The 18076-nt window shown below is 41.7% G+C and overlaps 2 protein-coding genes across 2 annotated transcripts; both read right to left on the bottom strand.

Annotated features, from left to right (window-relative positions):
• Positions 1-456: 456 nt before the first annotated feature.
• On the bottom strand, positions 457-6562 carry cbln12 (cerebellin 12). The gene is made up of 4 exons (XM_053882526.1): positions 6397-6562; positions 5371-5925; positions 4231-4350; positions 457-3088 (listed from the first exon to the last, which is right to left on the bottom strand). The coding sequence occupies exons 2-4, from the start codon at positions 5644-5646 to the stop codon at positions 2891-2893; spliced, it is 594 nt and encodes a 197-aa protein (XP_053738501.1). The 5' UTR covers positions 5647-5925; positions 6397-6562; the 3' UTR covers positions 457-2890.
• A 1746-nt stretch (positions 6563-8308) lies between these two features.
• On the bottom strand, positions 8309-16972 carry trim110 (tripartite motif containing 110). The gene is made up of 8 exons (XM_053882514.1): positions 16865-16972; positions 14335-14856; positions 14174-14269; positions 13868-14101; positions 12977-12999; positions 12750-12895; positions 12401-12672; positions 8309-9154 (listed from the first exon to the last, which is right to left on the bottom strand). Exons 2-8 carry the CDS (start codon positions 14818-14820, stop codon positions 8885-8887), a joined length of 1527 nt encoding a protein of 508 aa, XP_053738489.1. The 5' UTR covers positions 14821-14856; positions 16865-16972; the 3' UTR covers positions 8309-8884.
• Positions 16973-18076: the final 1104 nt, after the last annotated feature.

The following is an 18076-nucleotide window of genomic DNA, read 5'->3' as shown; positions in this document are numbered from 1 at the left end:
CCCATGGATTTGCTATATTTTCAGAATCACACCTGCTTTGAATCAGGTTCTATTTTCAGTGATGAACAGCTCACCTATATATGTCGCCCATCTGTTGCTCTGTGACACAAGTTTTGAAAGCACAAAACACCTTCTGCATGTGGACAGGTGTCAATGGAAACATTAGAGTGAGATTTTTTTCTTTTTGAAGTAGCAAACGTGATGATTGAACAGAACTCAAACTTGGTCGTGTGCGGCGGCCCTGCAGCGATCAGGAGGCTCGCCAAAGGCTCCATCTGCCCGCGGCCCTGCGAGGACTGTGTGCTTTCTCTACATTTACGCGCTGCCCCACGCTGCTCTGCCTGGTCCCCGCCAACGCCACGCACTGCTGGTGGGAGCTATATTTACAAACAGCTGCCATGACGCCAGGTGGAGCACACACAGGGAAGCAACAGCAGAATGTTCAGACGCAGTTACTTCTTTCATTTAAAATGAAACACTCACCACCTTTTGACAGTTTTATTTTGCATGGATTGTTGAATTTCGGTGGGAAGAGACATCACTTGCATGAAGCAAACATCACGGATCATAACCAGATATGGTGTGAATGCAAACAGGAAACAGCTCTTTATACCAAAGCTTTTACGAAGCACAGTTTCGCACATTGAACAAGAATGCTTATTTTTAGCGCTCACACAAACATTGTAATCAAATCCACACTGTATAACAAGAGCGGTGGGACCAGTGCTTTATGTTTAAGGGCTTTATCATGATTTGCTCCATGGAAGGTGCATCTATCTTGACACTGTTTTTGAGTTTCCAGTCTGCATCGGCTTCTTCGTTGAATCAGGCCTCAAAAGTTTCTGCTTTTCATAACATAATTTGCATCTAACAATTTAAAGAAAGTAAAAAAAAAGGAACATAAATGGCATTGTTTCATGGTATGTAAGGACGGACCCTGAGTCCTTCTGACCACCTGAGATTTGACTTCAATGTCTGCATTGCCTCTAATATCTAGCTTCCAATACTGGCATAAAAAGTAAGTGACCTATCATAAACATTATTTACATATATATCTGAAAAACACAAACATATTTTTTTGCTGCCGCTGAAATGCACATTTTTCATTACCATTAAAGGTTTCAATTATTTGATCGGCTTAGACCCTTTTTACTGACTAGTAGAGTAGTAGTGGAGACCAGTGGGGCAAAATTTGAATACCTTGCCAGTGGGCGGGGCATATGACTGGGCCCTTCAAAACCCAATAAAGTTTGTTTTATTATGACCACTTTCACGCTGCCTCTGAGTCAAAACCAAAGCATACAAAGACTGGGACAAGACCAAGACTTAGGGATGAAACCAAGTCCAAGAACAAGCTGAAAACAGAACACATTCATTTGCCACTGTAAATCCAAACAAACCTATGGAACACCACTGAAATCAGATCCCTTTTTAGTAACCGTTGTCTGTGTTTGTCTGAGATTCTGTGACCACATAGCTAGACAAAGACCCCTAAAACATTACGCACATACATTAAGATTGACTGTGGTAGCCAGAGCTCCACTTTTCCCCTTATCTCTGATGTAAATAAGGTACATTCAAGGGCAGAAAGGTATCATTCACATGGTGGTTTTTCCTAAAATAAAAGACTTAATTGGTCTTGACAAAAAAAGAACCCATTACAGTTTTTAGACTGCAATACTAAGACGGTCTCAGGCACTGCAACACTACTGACCAATGCAGACTAGGAACACCACACAAGGGCAGCACGTTTGGACCCAAAGAGGCCCTAACCATATCGTGATATTTTGGCACATGAATGAATGAATGTTCAATTCAAAAGTGCATTAGCATTAGCAGATGAGGAGCTTGAGAACAAGACAGGATGTTGTAGGAAGGAGCCCCTACATGACTGTCATCATCCAGCAATGCTATTCTGTGAGACATGTGAGGACTGGGGAAATCAAATCAGATATCATGCTGGAGAAGTGTTTCTTGGAGCCTTGCTTCCAAGCTTTATCTTTCAATATGTGAAATAGACCAGCACAAATCAAAGCTACAAGGAAAGAAATGAGTATGGTGCATGTGTTGTTTTGAAAATGGAGGTATGCAATTGCTCACATCACTCATATAGCTAATAACATAATTCTTTTCTATATACATATATCAATATCAACAGTGAGAACATTCTACAGTATGATTGCACATTTTAATATCATCCAACTGTGAGTTTGCACAAGGCAAAAGTACGGCCATGGATTACAGTAAAGGCCCCCTGCTGACCCTGAGCGTTTGAGTACCAAGAGCTGGTTACACACAAAGTGAGAATCGTGAATGCAGTCATGCAGTCAGAGCTTCAGTAGAATGGTGAGGGATGATCGGGGCACACTAAACCAAATATAAGAAAACATGTGATGTGTAGTTTCAGAGTTCCATTCTACAAAAATGCAGCATTAAGCATTGGTAACCTTTATTTTGAATTGATTCTTCCTTTTAAATCTAACATGACTGTTATTTAGTTGACACAATATTTCAAAATGTCCCTTATAAAAAGCCTGCTGAGGCTTAAAAACACCATGGAAGGTTTTCATTTAACAGAATCTTGACAGATAAACTTGTTGAATATTGCGATAATTTTGGGGCTCCACCTGCCTGCAGCCTGCTGGCAACACAAACAAACACCAACTATGTGTTCAGCAGGATTAAATGCATTAACTGAGGGGATATGGTGACTTTTTTGCAGTGCAGTCAATGCCAAACTGTTCACTGCAGTAGTATCTCTGCATGCAAGTTGAGGTCAGACCCAATTTACATCAGAAGGATTCTCTAAATCATTGTTAGTTCATTCGGTGGATCAAACTATTTATCATATTTGTATTCACACTCCTACTTCACCCTCCAACCATCACCCTCACAAGGGGAAGACCAGGAACCCCGAGAAGGTGGAGTACTTCCAGCCCCCCATCAGGTTTCCTCTCTCCAGTCTGAGATAAGCCTTGTCCCCCTTCTCCATGATCACCAGACCCGCATTGGTGGCTGCTTCTCTGGTCACATCCTGGTCGCCAGCAAACGCTGAAATCATTGGCCAACCGTTCACCATCAGACTCACCTGCAAAGAAACAAGCTTTTTTGTGTGGTGTCCCTGAAGGAGTAACTGTGAATCATGAAACAGTGTCCTTATTTTCAGAGTCCACTAGATGGCACTCTTGTGTTAAAATGAAAGTGGGCCTTATCCCGTCCAATGATTTTACAGCAGATAGTGCCATCTAGTGGGCTTTGAAAATAAGGACACTATTTCATGAAGCCTCATCCGCCCATTACTGCCGTGAATGTATCTCACTGGCTCATCCAGATGGTAAGAGTATGGTCACTGTAACATCAGCAGGGGTTGCCACAGCACGTCAGACACCTCCACCCTAATCTGTCTTCAGCATCCTGATCCTTCTTATCCCCTTGTGTTCAACCAGTATTGCTCTACTTACATTTCAGGAAAAACTGAGCAAACCCTCAATAAGCTCCTGGCACAATATGAACAGAAGAACCAACTCTGCTGCCCACTTAATGATATAAAAAGCCAAAGGCGCCATTGGGGACTGAATTTGCTTCAATGCCGAGAAGGCTGATTTAACAAGGAGACAGTGAAGTCTTTGTCTAACTAAAGCACTTTTTCTTCTTCATGACGTGGACCTCATTGTTACCTCAGCCTGGGAGGTTACCGTTTTATCAACAATTATTCACCTGTCTTTTCACAAAATAACTCAAGATAAAGAGATTTCAACTGAAGTTTTGACAAAGATCAATTCATCTGGATTCAACATTTGTAACTTGTGGTGCTGTAGAAGGAGCTGTTCTCACTCATGTGCAAGTGAGTCTCGACACTACTGCCACCTGCTGTCCCATTGAGCCCATTAATATCAATGATATTTCATATGCTAACAGGTATCCAATGATACTGATAACGTAAACAAAAAGCAACAATATCGTGGTAAAAATGGCAATGTAACTAGGTTACAATGTTTGAGTCCTTCTCTAGTTTTGCATTGCTTGGTATGTAACTGTATCCTACTAGTATTTTTGGCGTGGAAATTTTTTTTTAATATATATCTTATCTAGCCATATACATTCAACAATTTTACACAGTGAGTATCAGTGAAAACTCTCCTTGAATGTTAATTTAGAATCTTCAAAGACTGCCACTGAGATATTATAAACAGTATAGTGTGACATGTGGTGACGATAAAGATAGCATACCTGTATAGTTTGCCTGTTGTAAGCTTTCACAACATGAAAGTTGAAACTGTACACGCCCCTCCTCGGGGCCAGGAAGACGCTGCTCTCCTGGTCAAAATGAGTTCCCACGTTCACCAAAATCTGTAGTCAGAACCGAAGGGAGAAAGAAGGACCTTCAAAAACACAGCTCCCACACCTCACTCATTATTATCATTGACCAAATCTGAGTCAATCTTTGGTGTCTGAAGTATGTATCCGAAATGGAGATTACGTTGGTGAACCACAGTTTGGCTCAGTCCTCTTTCATTTGAATCTATATGATCAATCCTTTCCATATTGTTGCTGTTTAAGAATGAGACGTCAATGATAGCTCTAGTCCACCAATTCACTTTGTAAGTATTTTGATTTCATAGTTTGTGACATTTGTAATTTAATTTTGGCTATTTAGACTTGGAATTGGTATTGTTCAACTGTATGACAAATTCTTGTCTCACATATTGACACATTATTACCTTTGTCTTGGCTTGGTGAATTTCACTTAACTCTTTCATTTTTTTCAGTGATATTTTCTCCTTTGATGTCACTATTTCAAAGGCTGTAGCCTGATAATGGTTTGAGATGAAGGTATAATGTATACAAAAACTTCAGCGTGATCAAGATAAACATGTTTATCTTGCTGCTCAATGGATGCTGGTTGTTTTGCCTTTAGCCTTTAGCTCGCTAATGCGACTCAACGTGATGTGAACTGAGAGAGAAGACAACCAACAGCTGAAAACTAAAAATGACAGCTCAAACACTCACGATGATATGATTCCAAGACTTCTCAAGCAAAAGAAGAAGAAAATAAACAGCTAGTTAGGCTATTTATTTTGAATTTATTTGCAAGTATTTTTTTTGTTATTTGATCATATAATTTACTACTATTCTGTTTTTCATGTTAACTATTGCAGCATTTTTTTTATCCTTGTGTTATTGAAAATGGTATTGAATAGTTTTTGTTGGAAAACAATATTGAGTGTGTGATATTGGTATCATGCCAACCTATTATATTACAGTTGAAATCTAATTTAAAAGGTTCTACTAGCTTTATCACCTAGAAAGCGGGTTGTGTCCAGGCTTTGACCTTCAACAGGCAAGCAAGGTCAGCCTGACTGAACTCACGTTGTCGAAGTAGATGATCATGGTGCGGTTGCTCATGTCGGTGGGTTCGTGGTTGGTCTGGCGACTGGCGGAGAAGGCCACTCGCCCACTGCCGGACCTCACAGACATGCCCAGGGCGTTCCCGGCAGGCTCGGATGAAGGCGTGGAGTCACACACCACCAAACACTTCCCCTCCAGAATGATGGGCTCTGTGTCATTCTGCCCTCTGGAGCCCAGCGGGCCCCACAGCACCACCAGCAGAGCGAGGAGGTTAAAGGTGACTAGGCACTCATGCATGATGCAAGAGCGGGGTTTCAAACTCACAGATTCTTAAGGGTTAAATAGTCAGATTTTGATGTCTAGTTGACACTATCTTGCTGTTCTCAGATAGAAAACGTGAATAGTCAGCAGCTGAAAAATTCAGATGTTTCTCCAGCTGTCAATCACAAGTCTTTTTTTTTTTTTTTTGCCCTGACTCCAGAAGTCTCCACGGTGTCAGCAGGGTCAGTGGCTGTCAGAAGGCATCCCGATCTTCCCTAGCTCAGTAAAAAACCTGACGCGGCTGAAGAGGGGTATCTGGGGAGAAGAAGAGTTTGGGAAAATCAGGGAATTGTCGGAAATCCGGCAGTGGACTGGAGCAGAAAAGATGCATTAGGTAAGATTTTGGAGAGGTGACAGGAGAAGGATGTGGCACCCGGAGGGGAGCGAGAAAGAGGGAGCAGGGGAACAACTCTGCTGAGTGACCATCTGTCTTTAACACTGAAACCTCTCTGGCGTCTTCGAATGTACACACAAGCACATGCACACACACGAGCACTCGTGCTCACACTCTTACTTCACACGTACGGCCGCTCGAAATAAACAAGGCAGCATTAGCATATTCATATTTTTAGCCCAACTGCAGAAGTGTTCTGTAATCGTCACTTTTTTTTTTACAATATTATTTCATAAAATTCAATTTTAAAAATATTTCAGAGCACTTGTTGATAAAGTTGCTTGCAAAATTATTTTAAAGCACATATATATATATTATATCAAAGATTTTACCTGATTCCTGACAGAAGTTCTTCAGTTCCATAATTCCATCCGAAGTAGAAAATCATTTGCCGCCGGCAGATTATTTCAGTGCAAACCCTACCCAGCCTGCGTACGATCTGCTCCCTCACCGCTTCCCTCGCTCCTCAGCCGCCTCCCCCTCTCTCTTTTCTCACTCTCCGCCGCCCACTCACCTTTACAGTGAAGGGAATGTGAACATAAATGAGGTTTTGAAAGACGACTGAACAGAAGCAGTAATCATGTGATAAGTGTTGAAGTAGGGCGTCAGCGAAAGGTCATTCAGTCATCAGCACAAAGTGCCTGATACACCGAGGTGCGGAAGTGTGTGTGTAAACTTGACTTCTTTCATAATTGTGAAGGCTGATCATCTATTAACTGAGCGCTCAAAGACGCACATCATAGCACATTCGACACAAAGAGTGAATTCAGCTCCAGTGTGGTTTCTATATCCAAACAGGTCATGATGGTCGGAATACATTTCTTTGACTTAAAAAATCCTTCAAATCTGTTCATGACGTTTCAGTTATTATGCTAACAGACACATCAGCTGAGGCGAAACCCACCTTGGTTCAGGCAAGAAAACTACTGTAAAGACAAGGTTGGAGCTTTACGACCTGGTTCCATGAACTACTGAGGCTTGTTGGTCTCATGAAGAGCAACAGAAAACTCAAAACAATTATAAGAAGGTAACCAAAAACAAAATTACAAATGGCTCAAGATGAATAAGAACTGTCTTTGAAAGCTGTTCCACAGGGGGTCATAATGAAAAATGTTTTTTAACATGCCACAAAAGTTTAGCACCTCACCTGTAAGGGGACGGAGTAGATTATATAAAAAAGGGAGTTTATAGTCCAAACAAATAGTAAAAAAGAGGTAACTCACAGAAAAACTATTCAATAGAGCTCTAGATAAGTTGAAAGCATCTTCCTCTTTTTCTCTTGTCTGACCAGATCCTGATCTCCATCATCATGTTGCTGTGAGCACTTTAATTTTTTTGTCCTGATTTAGTCCTGAAATCTCACATTTGTGCTTCAGTTTTAATGCAGACTAAATATTAAGAGAAAGGCAGGATGCCAATGTAGCACTTGAGAGGTGGGAAAGCATTTGTATAACACTGCTGTTGTAGAAAGTGAGAATATTCTAATATGAATTCCTCTGAGATGTTTAGGTAAAACCCATCGCATGTCAGGTAGATGCAGACACAGTTTATTGGTTTATTTCCAGACTAGTGTGGATTAATATTATGCACCATTTTTTTCTGTCTCAGAAGATTCCCATCCTGCCATCTTTGAAGCTTCATGGTATGTTTGTAATTTCAGGTGTGTTTCTGCTGGTCCAGCTGCCTCATACAGCAGTGACCTGAGAACTGATGAGTAGGATTTCCAGCCAGGAGTGTGACCATGAATTGAAATCTGCTCTATGTTGATGACGCTACATCCAAGATCAACCACAAGTGCCTCTTTTTCCCTGCACAAGAAAAGTACTCTTCGTGCTGGGGCCCATTTTTCTTTCTTTCTTATCCTTTCTGTCCAAACATATTGAAGTATCTGTCACCTAGTGATGGGCCTATGAGGCTCTATGAGACAGTGTCATCACTTTCAAAGCCCACAAGATCACACTCTTGCTGTTAAAATATTCGGATTTGAAAAATCTCAATGAAACTTCTCATTAATTTTAAATTTAAAGAGCCGCCTTGCGTGCTCCCGTATCAGCCCATTGTTACCGATGGCGCACAAAACACATTCACAAACTTTGGAAACAAATCTAGAAACTCTTGGAACAAATTTACAAACTTCTTTAGCAAACTAATTTCTTCCGGTTTGTAAGTGTATTTCCAAGTCTCACTTTATTTCATCTCTTTCTCAAGGCTAACAAGCACTCAGAAACAGGTCTGTTTTTAAAAGAGAGAGCTACAACTTTCTGAAAAGAGTGATGTCACTGCCTTTGTTGTCCCCACTCGACCCAAAAGTTGCCCTTTTTCACTGAAAGTGACAGGATTTGGTCCCCAAGCCTTCAGACATACTCACAAAAGACCAGCATCATGGAGAGAAAATGTACATTTCCTGACTTCCTTCTTGCGTGAGTGATGGCGGCCTTGCTGTAGGAACAAGTCTATTCACATGAAGTTTTTTTTTTATTTCTTCTATACAGATCTGCTTTAGGTGGCACATCAGATGTACAGTTGTTATTCAAGGCCAGCTTTCACATAAATCAATGTACTTGTGTACTCCAGTAAATATACTTATACTAAGGTTTTCTACTGGTACAGACAAGCTGCATCAGACGCACATAACACAGCATCATTGGATTTCATGTCATACTGTATACACACAACTATGATCTTCATCTTATAATATAAAATAGGAGCTGCCAACAACTGTGAATAATGTAAGGGTCTATTTTTTAATTCCATGAAATATCGTCCAGCGCCGGGGAGTCAGCACTTTTTCAGTCTCGGTCCTTGCTTCCTCTGATCGACTCAGACTTTAACAATGGCGATGTGACTGTTTAGTTCAGCCTTGTACAGTCCGAAGCCCAAGACCACGGGCTGTGAGAAGGTGGTGGAGAAGGTGTGGATGTGGGTCAGGCTGCCGGACGGTCCCACCTCAGAGAAGGTGATGGTCCCGCCGCTGTAGTCCAGCGCCACCGCGATGCGGTTGCCGTTCATCTGGTAGGTGAGCCGGGTCTTCCTGCGGTTGTGCCATGCAGCCAACTTCCTGTCGTGCTGTTGTGTCAGACTCCATGATACCTGGGAATTTGGAAGCGGAATGAATAAGTGCGTTTACTTGATGTCACAATGGTCCCAGAAAGAAGAGGAGGAAATACAGTTTTCACAAGACAGATTCACTGAATATTTTAAAACATGCTGAAAGTTCTTTCACTGTATCATGAGGTCATGAACAGAAATGGCTGCCTGGAATGTGGTAGAAATTCACCAGTGAAAATGGAAATGATGGATATGCTGCTGTGATTTCACATTGCTGGGAAGAAAGCGTTTTTCAGGGGGAAACCCACAGAGTGTGGAAACTATACTCTACTCTGAACAAAGAATCTGAAATTCAGTTTTTAATTTTAAGTCTTACATTATAACTGGCAGTGAAAAAATAGTAGATGCCGTTCATATTAATTAATAATAATAGTGTAATAGCAAATAGACGTAAAAACGCCTTGACAAGGAAGGATCACAGAGCGCCAGCAGCGGAAAAAGTCATCTCAGTCTGTGACAGAAATTATGAAGCTTCATGAAACTGTCTTCATGGATTTGAACAACCGTGTCAATGACACGTTTTCAGAGCTCTACTTGGAAAGGACTGATGTGTTCTTCAACCGTTGACATCAGGAATCACGTTCCGTCAAAGTGAGAGGCATGTTTACAAAGTAAAGTTGCTTATATTATAGCTAAACCTCTTTCTCTCAGATTTTTTTTTAAATCAAGCGCAAATTGTAATGGAAATGCGATCACCAAAACAACTTGCTGAACAAACATTGTTCACATGTCCCAACTGACTCGGGTCCCGATTCTCTCGATTTCCCATTTTCTTTGGAAATTATGTTGAGAAACACATTAAATATGAGAAAAAGTATTGACATCAAAATGCAACATCTATTTTCCTGAAGAGTGATGTTTGAAAATACTTCCTTCACCATGGAACAAAAACGCGTAAGTAGTTCCAATACTTCCACGACTTATGAAATGAAGACAACAACAAGTTCAACACCATTTATTGAACTCCACCTGCATGTGCTACAAGTAGGCAAGTGGTGAGTGCTTGAAATGACGAATAATTTTGTTCCACCACTTGTTCGCTTAAGGCGCTTCAAATGCACCAGTTATTGACAGATGAAACTCTAGGGGACTCACAGACACGACTCATCTCCCATGTTTGTAGTTCTTTGTAGTCCTTGCCCATCAATGAAAATGGAGCATTTGAAGCAAGGCGGCCATTATAATTTTCATTTTAATGTGAATTTCTTTGTTAATTTTGAGCTTCATGAAACAGTGACTTCATATTTGGAGCCCCCTAGATGGCACTCTTCACTTCAAGGCGGCCATTAAAATGTTTATTTTGATGTGAAGCTGCTCTAGTATGTGAGATTTGATAACTTTACATCAGGCCACAGAGGGTACATGTTTTTGTCCCAACTCCACAAGGAGGTATAGGTGTTAGCTGAAACACACAGCACCAGACTGACAAGCAACTGACTACAGTCTTCAGACTGGTGGAGAGGTGTCCTCTTGATAGGTTGGGACAAAAGCCTGCACCCACAGTGGCCCTTTCTGGAATAGTTTGGTCAAACCTGGCTTCGATGAAAAACTGCATCTGAGGGAAGCGCATGTTCCGAACAACTCCCCCTTACCTCACCTGAACATCTCCTGAACTTGTTTTATTGACCCGTTATTATGGAGTAAAAACAATAAAAAAAAATGTTCTGAATTAAAAAGCATATTGTCTCTGTTGATTTCAGAATGATTCTAATGGTTTGGAAACATCGTCTGTAACTGGAATTTATTTTTTGGCCAATAATTTGGGTCTCTCACATCTTATAAAAGTCAATATTTAAAAGATTGTATTCATATATTTTTCCCTCCACAGATTATAAATGTGTTTCATTTTACTGGAGCAGGTCATTTTGTATTTAAGTGTCTGCTGCATGATAATTATAGAAAGTTCTGACCACGCCCGCCTCAGCTATTTTCTGCAGCTCCTCCCACGATGCCAAAAACAATGTCTCACTCTCAAAAGATGGAGCTCAATGAGTGCAACGCCTGTGGTGACATTCATCCGTCCTCCAAAGACATACGATAAGGTAACATAACAGCGAGACGGTGAGCCAATTTAACCGGGGAAATGAAGAAAGGTGCCAATTTCCAGCAGATCTTCCTGGGGCTAATTGGAGACAAACAGGTCCAGAGGGAGGCAGATAGCAAATCTACAACAAAAGACTATCCCTGTGCTTGGCCCGACGGTTGGTTGCTAGGGGATACCGACAGACGGAGGATCAGCGCTAACTATAATTCAAAAAGCTTGAGGTTCAGAAAGGTAAAAGACAATCAAAGGCATGAGGAGAAAATCAAAGGAGAACCAGCATCATGATAAATGTGTTGGACTGCTGTCCAGATGAAGCTCGGGTCTGCCTGAAGCAGGGCCAGCAACCCTGGAGTGAGGGAAGGAAGTTGAAGAAGACACAGTAGATAATGGGCTTTTCTACCTTTGGTCTTCAACTTTCGCCATGACTGAAATCTGACAATAATAAATCACCTGCAGGACACCACAAACCTGTCTGATCTTCAGCATGGTTCTGAGATATGAACGGAGATATGATACAAAATTTATAGTATATATAGAGTTGTCAATCTCTGGTGTCCTGCCAAAACTGAAGTCCTAGCTTGTTTAAAAAAAGAACTGGTGAATTGTTCCTATTCAGCCAAAGTAAATCTCTATTTTAAGATGAAGATTTCTGGCTTCTTCTTGGTACTTTTCCCCGCCTATTATTATTCATAGGACTTCACACTTGTCTGTGAGCAACAGGTGGTTTCTAGTTGACTTGCGGAGATGATAAGATGAGCTCAAATCTGAGGAGACAAAGCTGAAGAAACTCTTATAGAAACTAGTATGATAGAAACTAGATCTCTTTAGCTGTCTCTTCTAATTCATTTTCTCATCCAGAAATAACGTGATCTAAAAATAGTGTAGTCTTACTGGCAACTCTGAGCTTCCATAGATCAATGATAACATATGACGTTAAACTTTACTTGAAATTATCGTCACTCATGGTCAGATATTATTATAATAAGTGTTTTTACTGTTTGCTTTTACCAAGGTTGATCATAAGCAAGTGGAAAATGTGAATGACTTTTTGAAATGCAGATGATTTTTGGCAACAACCAAAGCCATAACTGACCCCTTTACACTCACGGTGGTTAAAAAAAACCTTGAAAATCAGTTCTATAAAATTCAAAATTCAATGGGTGCGTGTTGTATGAGACACTTACTTTGTTATTCCCAAAGGCGTTGCCCTCCTTCCCCTTCCGTCCGACGCTCCTGTAGCAGATGCCGATATCCCAGAATCCCTCAGCTTCCAGTTCCCAGTAGTGAGTCCCGCCGGCAAAGCTCTGCATCGTAAGAACCTGAGGCCAGTGGTCGAAGCGCTCCGGGTGGTCAGCGCAGGGCAGTCGGTTTTTGACTCGTGTCACCAAGCGCAGGTCATCTGAGATGCTCAGCAGAGGGTGGGCTGTGTTGGTGTCCAGCGTCAAAGGACTGCTTACTGCGATGAAGGGACGAGAAGTTATGATGTTGGATTACAGATTACAAATACTGTTAAGACGAAGGCCTGCCACTCACAGAGCTCCCTCTTGAGGTCGCTGAGACAGCGGAGGGTGGCCGTGATGAACTCTCGATATTTGCTCTCGATGTCCTCTAAGATGTGTTTCCTGTCCAGGCTCACTGGGTCAGGGGTGAATGCTGGACAGTTGAGGTCAGCTAGTAACCTATGGAAGCATTTTGAAAAATTCCTCACACACGTCCTTGTTTTTCACATCAACAACCAACCACATACTCGTACTACTTACTTTGTGTCATCGGACTGAAAGGCCTAATGAGTAAAATAAACAAAAAAAAAAAAGGTCAGTCGCAGGTCATGACTCAGGTCATGCCCCTCCTGAGATGACTTTGTCTGGATTGATATGTATGTGGACAGCCTAAGATCTAAGATGCTCTCCGCCAACCTGCTATATATTTTTTCTGTCTACAGGCAGCAGACGTGTTCCTGTCATTTAGTTATTATGATGTTTCTTTCAGGACTCTTCTGTAACAAATAAACCAAAAAAAATCTTCATCAAAACATCATATCTTCAAGTCTGAGGTTTCCGACTGCCTTAAAATCACGTAAGATTTAGAAAATCCTTAGGTACGTGGATCCCCTTACTCGCTATAAAATAAGCGCCTTCTCGTCGCTCATTCAAGTTCTTTTGTATCGCTTTTTGCACTTTATAATATTATTTATTTTTAATTTATTGTGATATGTTATGTACAGAGCATGTTACAAACACAGTTTCCTTTAGAAATTAATAAAGTTTTTCTGATTCTGATTCTGAATTTCATATATCTCACTTTGCTTGATGTCTTCTCTATATATCTTGAATACAATCGCATGTTCAAAATGAAAAATATGATAGATGCATGAGATTAAACTTGGGTAAATGTACTTAATTTCAAAAATGATTTATCTTCCACTCTTCCTTATTGACATTTTTACAGTGTTAGTGTTGCCAAAACATTGATTTAACATTTATCAAAACACATAAAAAGAGCTCAGCTTCTGAAGAACGTATTTCTATATTAGAAATTCATCACTGGTGAGAGGGACTTAAAGATGGGTGTATCTGCGGACAGATGTGTGCGAGTCAAAGAGAATCTCCAGCAGCAGTGAGGAGAATGTTCCACAGAAAGGGACGTCTTACCCAGATCAGCAAGAAGGGGTCAGTCTCCCTCATCAGCGAGGCCAGATATTTCTGAATACGCATTGTCTGACTCATGTCATCCTTCACCTTGGAGCAGTCTTCATGTACCCGATCGATGACTTGCTGCCTCTCCCTTTTTGTGATCTCCATTAGCACCTCCATTAGTTTCTTGACCTGAAGCTGCAGGTCTGAACCAAGTCGCTGAACCTGGGTGCTTTCCTCCTTCAGACACTCCTGACACCGAGGAGCGAGGAGATGGTTACATTAAGAAGTGTTGAGCCTTAGGTTTTGTCTTTCTCAACTCACAGCCATGGTGGAGTCGATGTTCTCGTGGTCTTTGAGGATCTGCTCTCCATGCTTGATCTTCTCTTCTGCCTTGGTGTGCAGCGTCTGGAGAATGAGCTGACCAAACACCAAAATGTCAGTGAGAGATATGCAACAAGGAGAAGGTGTCATGTGAGACCCACCTTCAGGTCCTCCTCCACCTGCCTCAGACCCTTCACTTTGTGCTCCACGTGAGCTCCCTCCAGCAGGCAGTCTCCGCACACATACATCCTCTCGTCGGCACAGTAGTAGCGGAACACCTCAGTGTGTGTGGGACACCGTCGCTGTGAGACGTCCCCGAGAGGATCCACTAACAAATGGCTGCTGAACGCTGGTCTCTCCAGATGATGTCGGAGATGTTCGGCACATAGTGAAACTTCACACTTGAGGCAAGTCTTTACTGCCAAGTGGGTGGACTCCTCTCCCTCCTCTTGGGGGCAGCAGTCACACAGAACTTGTCCTTGATCCTCTTGACATTGAGGGCAGACAAAGCGACCTTTGGCCTCATCCTGGCTGCTCAAGGCCTCACGTATGCACACTGGACAGACGCTGTGACCACAAGGCAGCGGGTGGGCGTGACTGAAAGTGTCTCTGCACACAGAGCAGGTCATCTCTATCTCCAAGTTCATCTTTGAGGGGCAGAGTCAGCGTCACTTTCCTGGACCCTAAAAATGATACTTGAGATTTAGAAGAGTTTTTTTTTTCATTTTCCTTTTTAACAGCAAAAATAAACCCTTATTATTATTATTATTATTATTATTATTATTATTATTATTATTATTATTCATTGTAGTGGTAGTGTGGATCTAAATAGCACAGCGGTCAGATTTTAAAGTCAGAGCTCTGAAAGTTTGAGCAACTACTCAGTGAGAAACAAGCTCATCCTTTCTCATTGAGCGAGTCATTGATGTGAGTGATGAGTGTGATAAAAGTTGATAAGTGTTTCGGTCGTTTGAAGTATAAATCACTGGTGGCATTTTAATCAGTTTGTGGATTTCAAAGGGGACCGTGGTCTTTAAAGGGTTGAGAACCTCGACCATGCAGCACAGTAGCGACATCTCCTGGGGAGAATCGATTACTACAGTTGCTATTTTTTTCACCAGATTTTAATAGTTGAGTACATGGCATTAGACAAAAGGCCAACAGAGAAGAGCACAATATAAACGAGTAATGCAACCAAAATAAATAAAAAATGTATATTATTATGTATCAAATTTAATGCCAGAGCATGAAACCCTTGTATCAGAGAGTGAAATATTTTGAGCCTTTGTTTGTTATAATTTTGATGACTTATGGCTTACAAATTATGATAACCCATGAGATAGAAAAAGAAATAATAATAAAAATATAAGCTCTGTTATTGTTGACAATGAAAGACGTAAGAACAGTGCTGAAGACCGCTGTTGGAGCAGCCTGGGCTTCCATCACCCCTGAGAAGTGCCACAGGCTGATCGTCTCCAAGCCTCGCTACGTTCATGCAGATCAAATTTCCTCTCTTGCTCACCTAAGAGTTAAGACCTTGACTGAAACGTGTGATGGTAGCTAGCAAAGCCGATGGGTTCTGGCAGTGAAAGGTAAACCTTAGTGAACTGTGGACAAGATTTCAAGGTACTCTATGTGAAGACGCATGTCAAAATAGAACACCTTTTCCTCCTTTTCAAATACTAAAATAACAAAAAAATGACAACTTATCAGATGTATAGTTTCTGTCCGACACCATTAGGGCCGCAAAAACACAGGCAAAGGGCTGCATATGGCCCCCGGGACGCACTTTGCCCAGGTCTGAGCTAGTGTGTTGAGAAGCTATATAAGTAGCACTGTAACCAAGACCAGAGCATGTGGGGGTGAGACCAAGATCAAGACAGAGTAAAGTGGATACAGAAGTCTCTTTGTCATGTAGACACACACAAAAGGTGGTCATTTAGTAAAAAAAAAATAAGCAGAGAAAGAACTGATATTTTCATTGGATTACAATAATAGTCCTGCATTCAGTTTGGTCACACTCTCGCCGACCTTTTGGTCTCTGTATGCACTGTTCTTGACTACATCACTGCATACAAGTCAATGACGACACTGAGATGCCAACAAAAACAACCTCTCTAGCAGAAGTGAAACAAATAAATAAAGTAGTGATGTAAAAAGGCCATGACACACTGATCTGGTGGCAAGACCTGCAATCCAGCTGGACATACAGTATAAGCCACTAATCCTTTCCATGGGCTATTTTAACCAGGTTCCAGCAATAGAAGCCTCAATCAAGCATTACCTGCTATTGCCTGACCAGCAGAACCAAAGGCAGATATACCAGCAGAACCAGTGGAAAAACACTGATCAATGAGAACTTAACTTTAGACAGAATGAAAGGACCAAAAGCATAGGGCCAAGTGGTGACATGATACTCCCTTATTTGGAGTTTTTTAATTACATGAAGGGAAGTATAACATCGCACAGAAGCTAGATGTGTTGTACCACTGAGTGACTTGAGTTAAGAGTAAACACAAGCTGTTGTGATGGAGGGATCAGGAGATCATGCTAAACTAGCTTGGCCTTATGGACAGGCTCATACACACAGACCTTTGGAGGCACAAACATTCCACCAATACATCACAGATTTTTAGAGAAATATGATAGTAAATAAAGTATAATAGTAAAAAAAAATGTTGAGGATCTCACCTGTAAATATTTGTGTTTGTGTGGCGTGAACATCCGTGAGCGTTCTGTGTGGTCAGTGGAGGCTAATCCCCACTGATTCAAAATCCTGCCGTCTTCTTTAACCATGGCAATAAGATCCTGCAGACCATGTGACCCCATCGAAGGGAGGGGGATGTATTCTCTAATGTAGTTAATTCTTCAAATCTGGAGGTGGCTTTCATCAGTATACTGGTCAGAGAACTGTTCTTAGTGATAGTTAATCTAACTTTGTAAGATAAGTAAACAAATACAGTGATATAAAAGGTTTTCTTTCAGGTTCTTCTTTCATCAACTGCTTTCTTAACATTCTGTGTAACTAGATTGATCACCTGCACCGAGGAGGTTATGTTTTTTAATGATCTGGGTTTGCCTCTCTGTCTGTCTGTGTTAGAAATGACTTGAAAAGTAATGTATGGAATTGAAAAACAAACATCAAGAAATACGCGAATTGGGACGTGGAACAAACAATTCAAATTTGGGAGTCATCCGCATCACCGTCTGGATCCAGGATGGGTTACTGTATCGGGTCTTGACAGTGGGGACAGTACAGTGGTAGCTCGGTTCTCGACCACAATCCGTTCCAGACAGCCGTTCGAGAAGCCATTTGTTTGAAATCTGAATCGATTTTTCCCATTACAATGAATGGAAAAAGAAATAATGCGTTCCAAGGCTTAAAATAGGCTTTTGTAGGAGTGAATGTAGAGCGTCTGCTGCAGGTGCGCTGTTCCTCTATGTGTGTGGCCGCTGCATGTGGGAGGGGTTGCCGAGTGAGTGAGGTCTCTCCAGAAGTGAAGAGGTGCCCGGTGCGTGTCCAGCTCTGAATGTGCGCTTCTGTGCAGTTTGGCTGTGACAAAGTCATAAACCAAGTAACGCTCTGTCCCAGACTCGCCTCATCCCTGTCCCAGCTCCAGCCCACAACAGGACATCAAACCCTGGAGTGTGAGCTCCAGCCTCGGAGGTGTGGAGAGCGAGCACCTCCCCTGTGACACTCTACCACGGTCCAGTGTGGAGACAGGAAAGGTTTTACACCTCAATATGAAGAAAGAACAGTCAGTAAATGTAGCTAACAGGACACGTCTGCATACAGAGGCTGCGTTATACACAATAACAAAGCGCGTCGTGGGCCCGCTGATCTGCTTTTTTCAGGGGCGTTCGAGTTCTGGATTTTTGTTCAAAACCCAAAACAAAAAAATC

The sequence above is a fragment of the Synchiropus splendidus genome, chromosome 13 (genome assembly GCF_027744825.2).
Source record: "Synchiropus splendidus isolate RoL2022-P1 chromosome 13, RoL_Sspl_1.0, whole genome shotgun sequence".
NCBI classification, from domain to species: Eukaryota; Metazoa; Chordata; class Actinopteri; order Syngnathiformes; family Callionymidae; genus Synchiropus; species Synchiropus splendidus.
Note: the sequence above shows the minus strand (reverse complement) of the source record. Positions and strands in the feature narration are given on the sequence as shown.

Coding starts and splice junctions, on each gene's coding strand:
- trim110 (XM_053882514.1), bottom strand. CDS start 14,820: ATGAACTTGGAGATAGAGATGACCTGCTCTGTGTGCAGAGACACTTTC. Junction 14,102..14,173: donor ACATCGACTCCACCATGGCT/GTGAGTTGAGAA, acceptor CCTCGGTGTCAG/GAGTGTCTGAAGGAGGAAAG. Junction 12,673..12,749: donor CGACCTCAAGAGGGAGCTCT/GTGAGTGGCAGG, acceptor CCTTCATCGCAG/TAAGCAGTCCTTTGACGCTG.
- cbln12 (XM_053882526.1), bottom strand. CDS start 5,646: ATGCATGAGTGCCTAGTCACCTTTAACCTCCTCGCTCTGCTGGTGGTG. Junction 4,351..5,370: donor TGATCATCTACTTCGACAAC/GTGAGTTCAGTC, acceptor TTCTGACTACAG/ATTTTGGTGAACGTGGGAAC. Junction 3,089..4,230: donor ACAACAGGCAAACTATACAG/GTATGCTATCTT, acceptor GTTTCTTTGCAG/GTGAGTCTGATGGTGAACGG.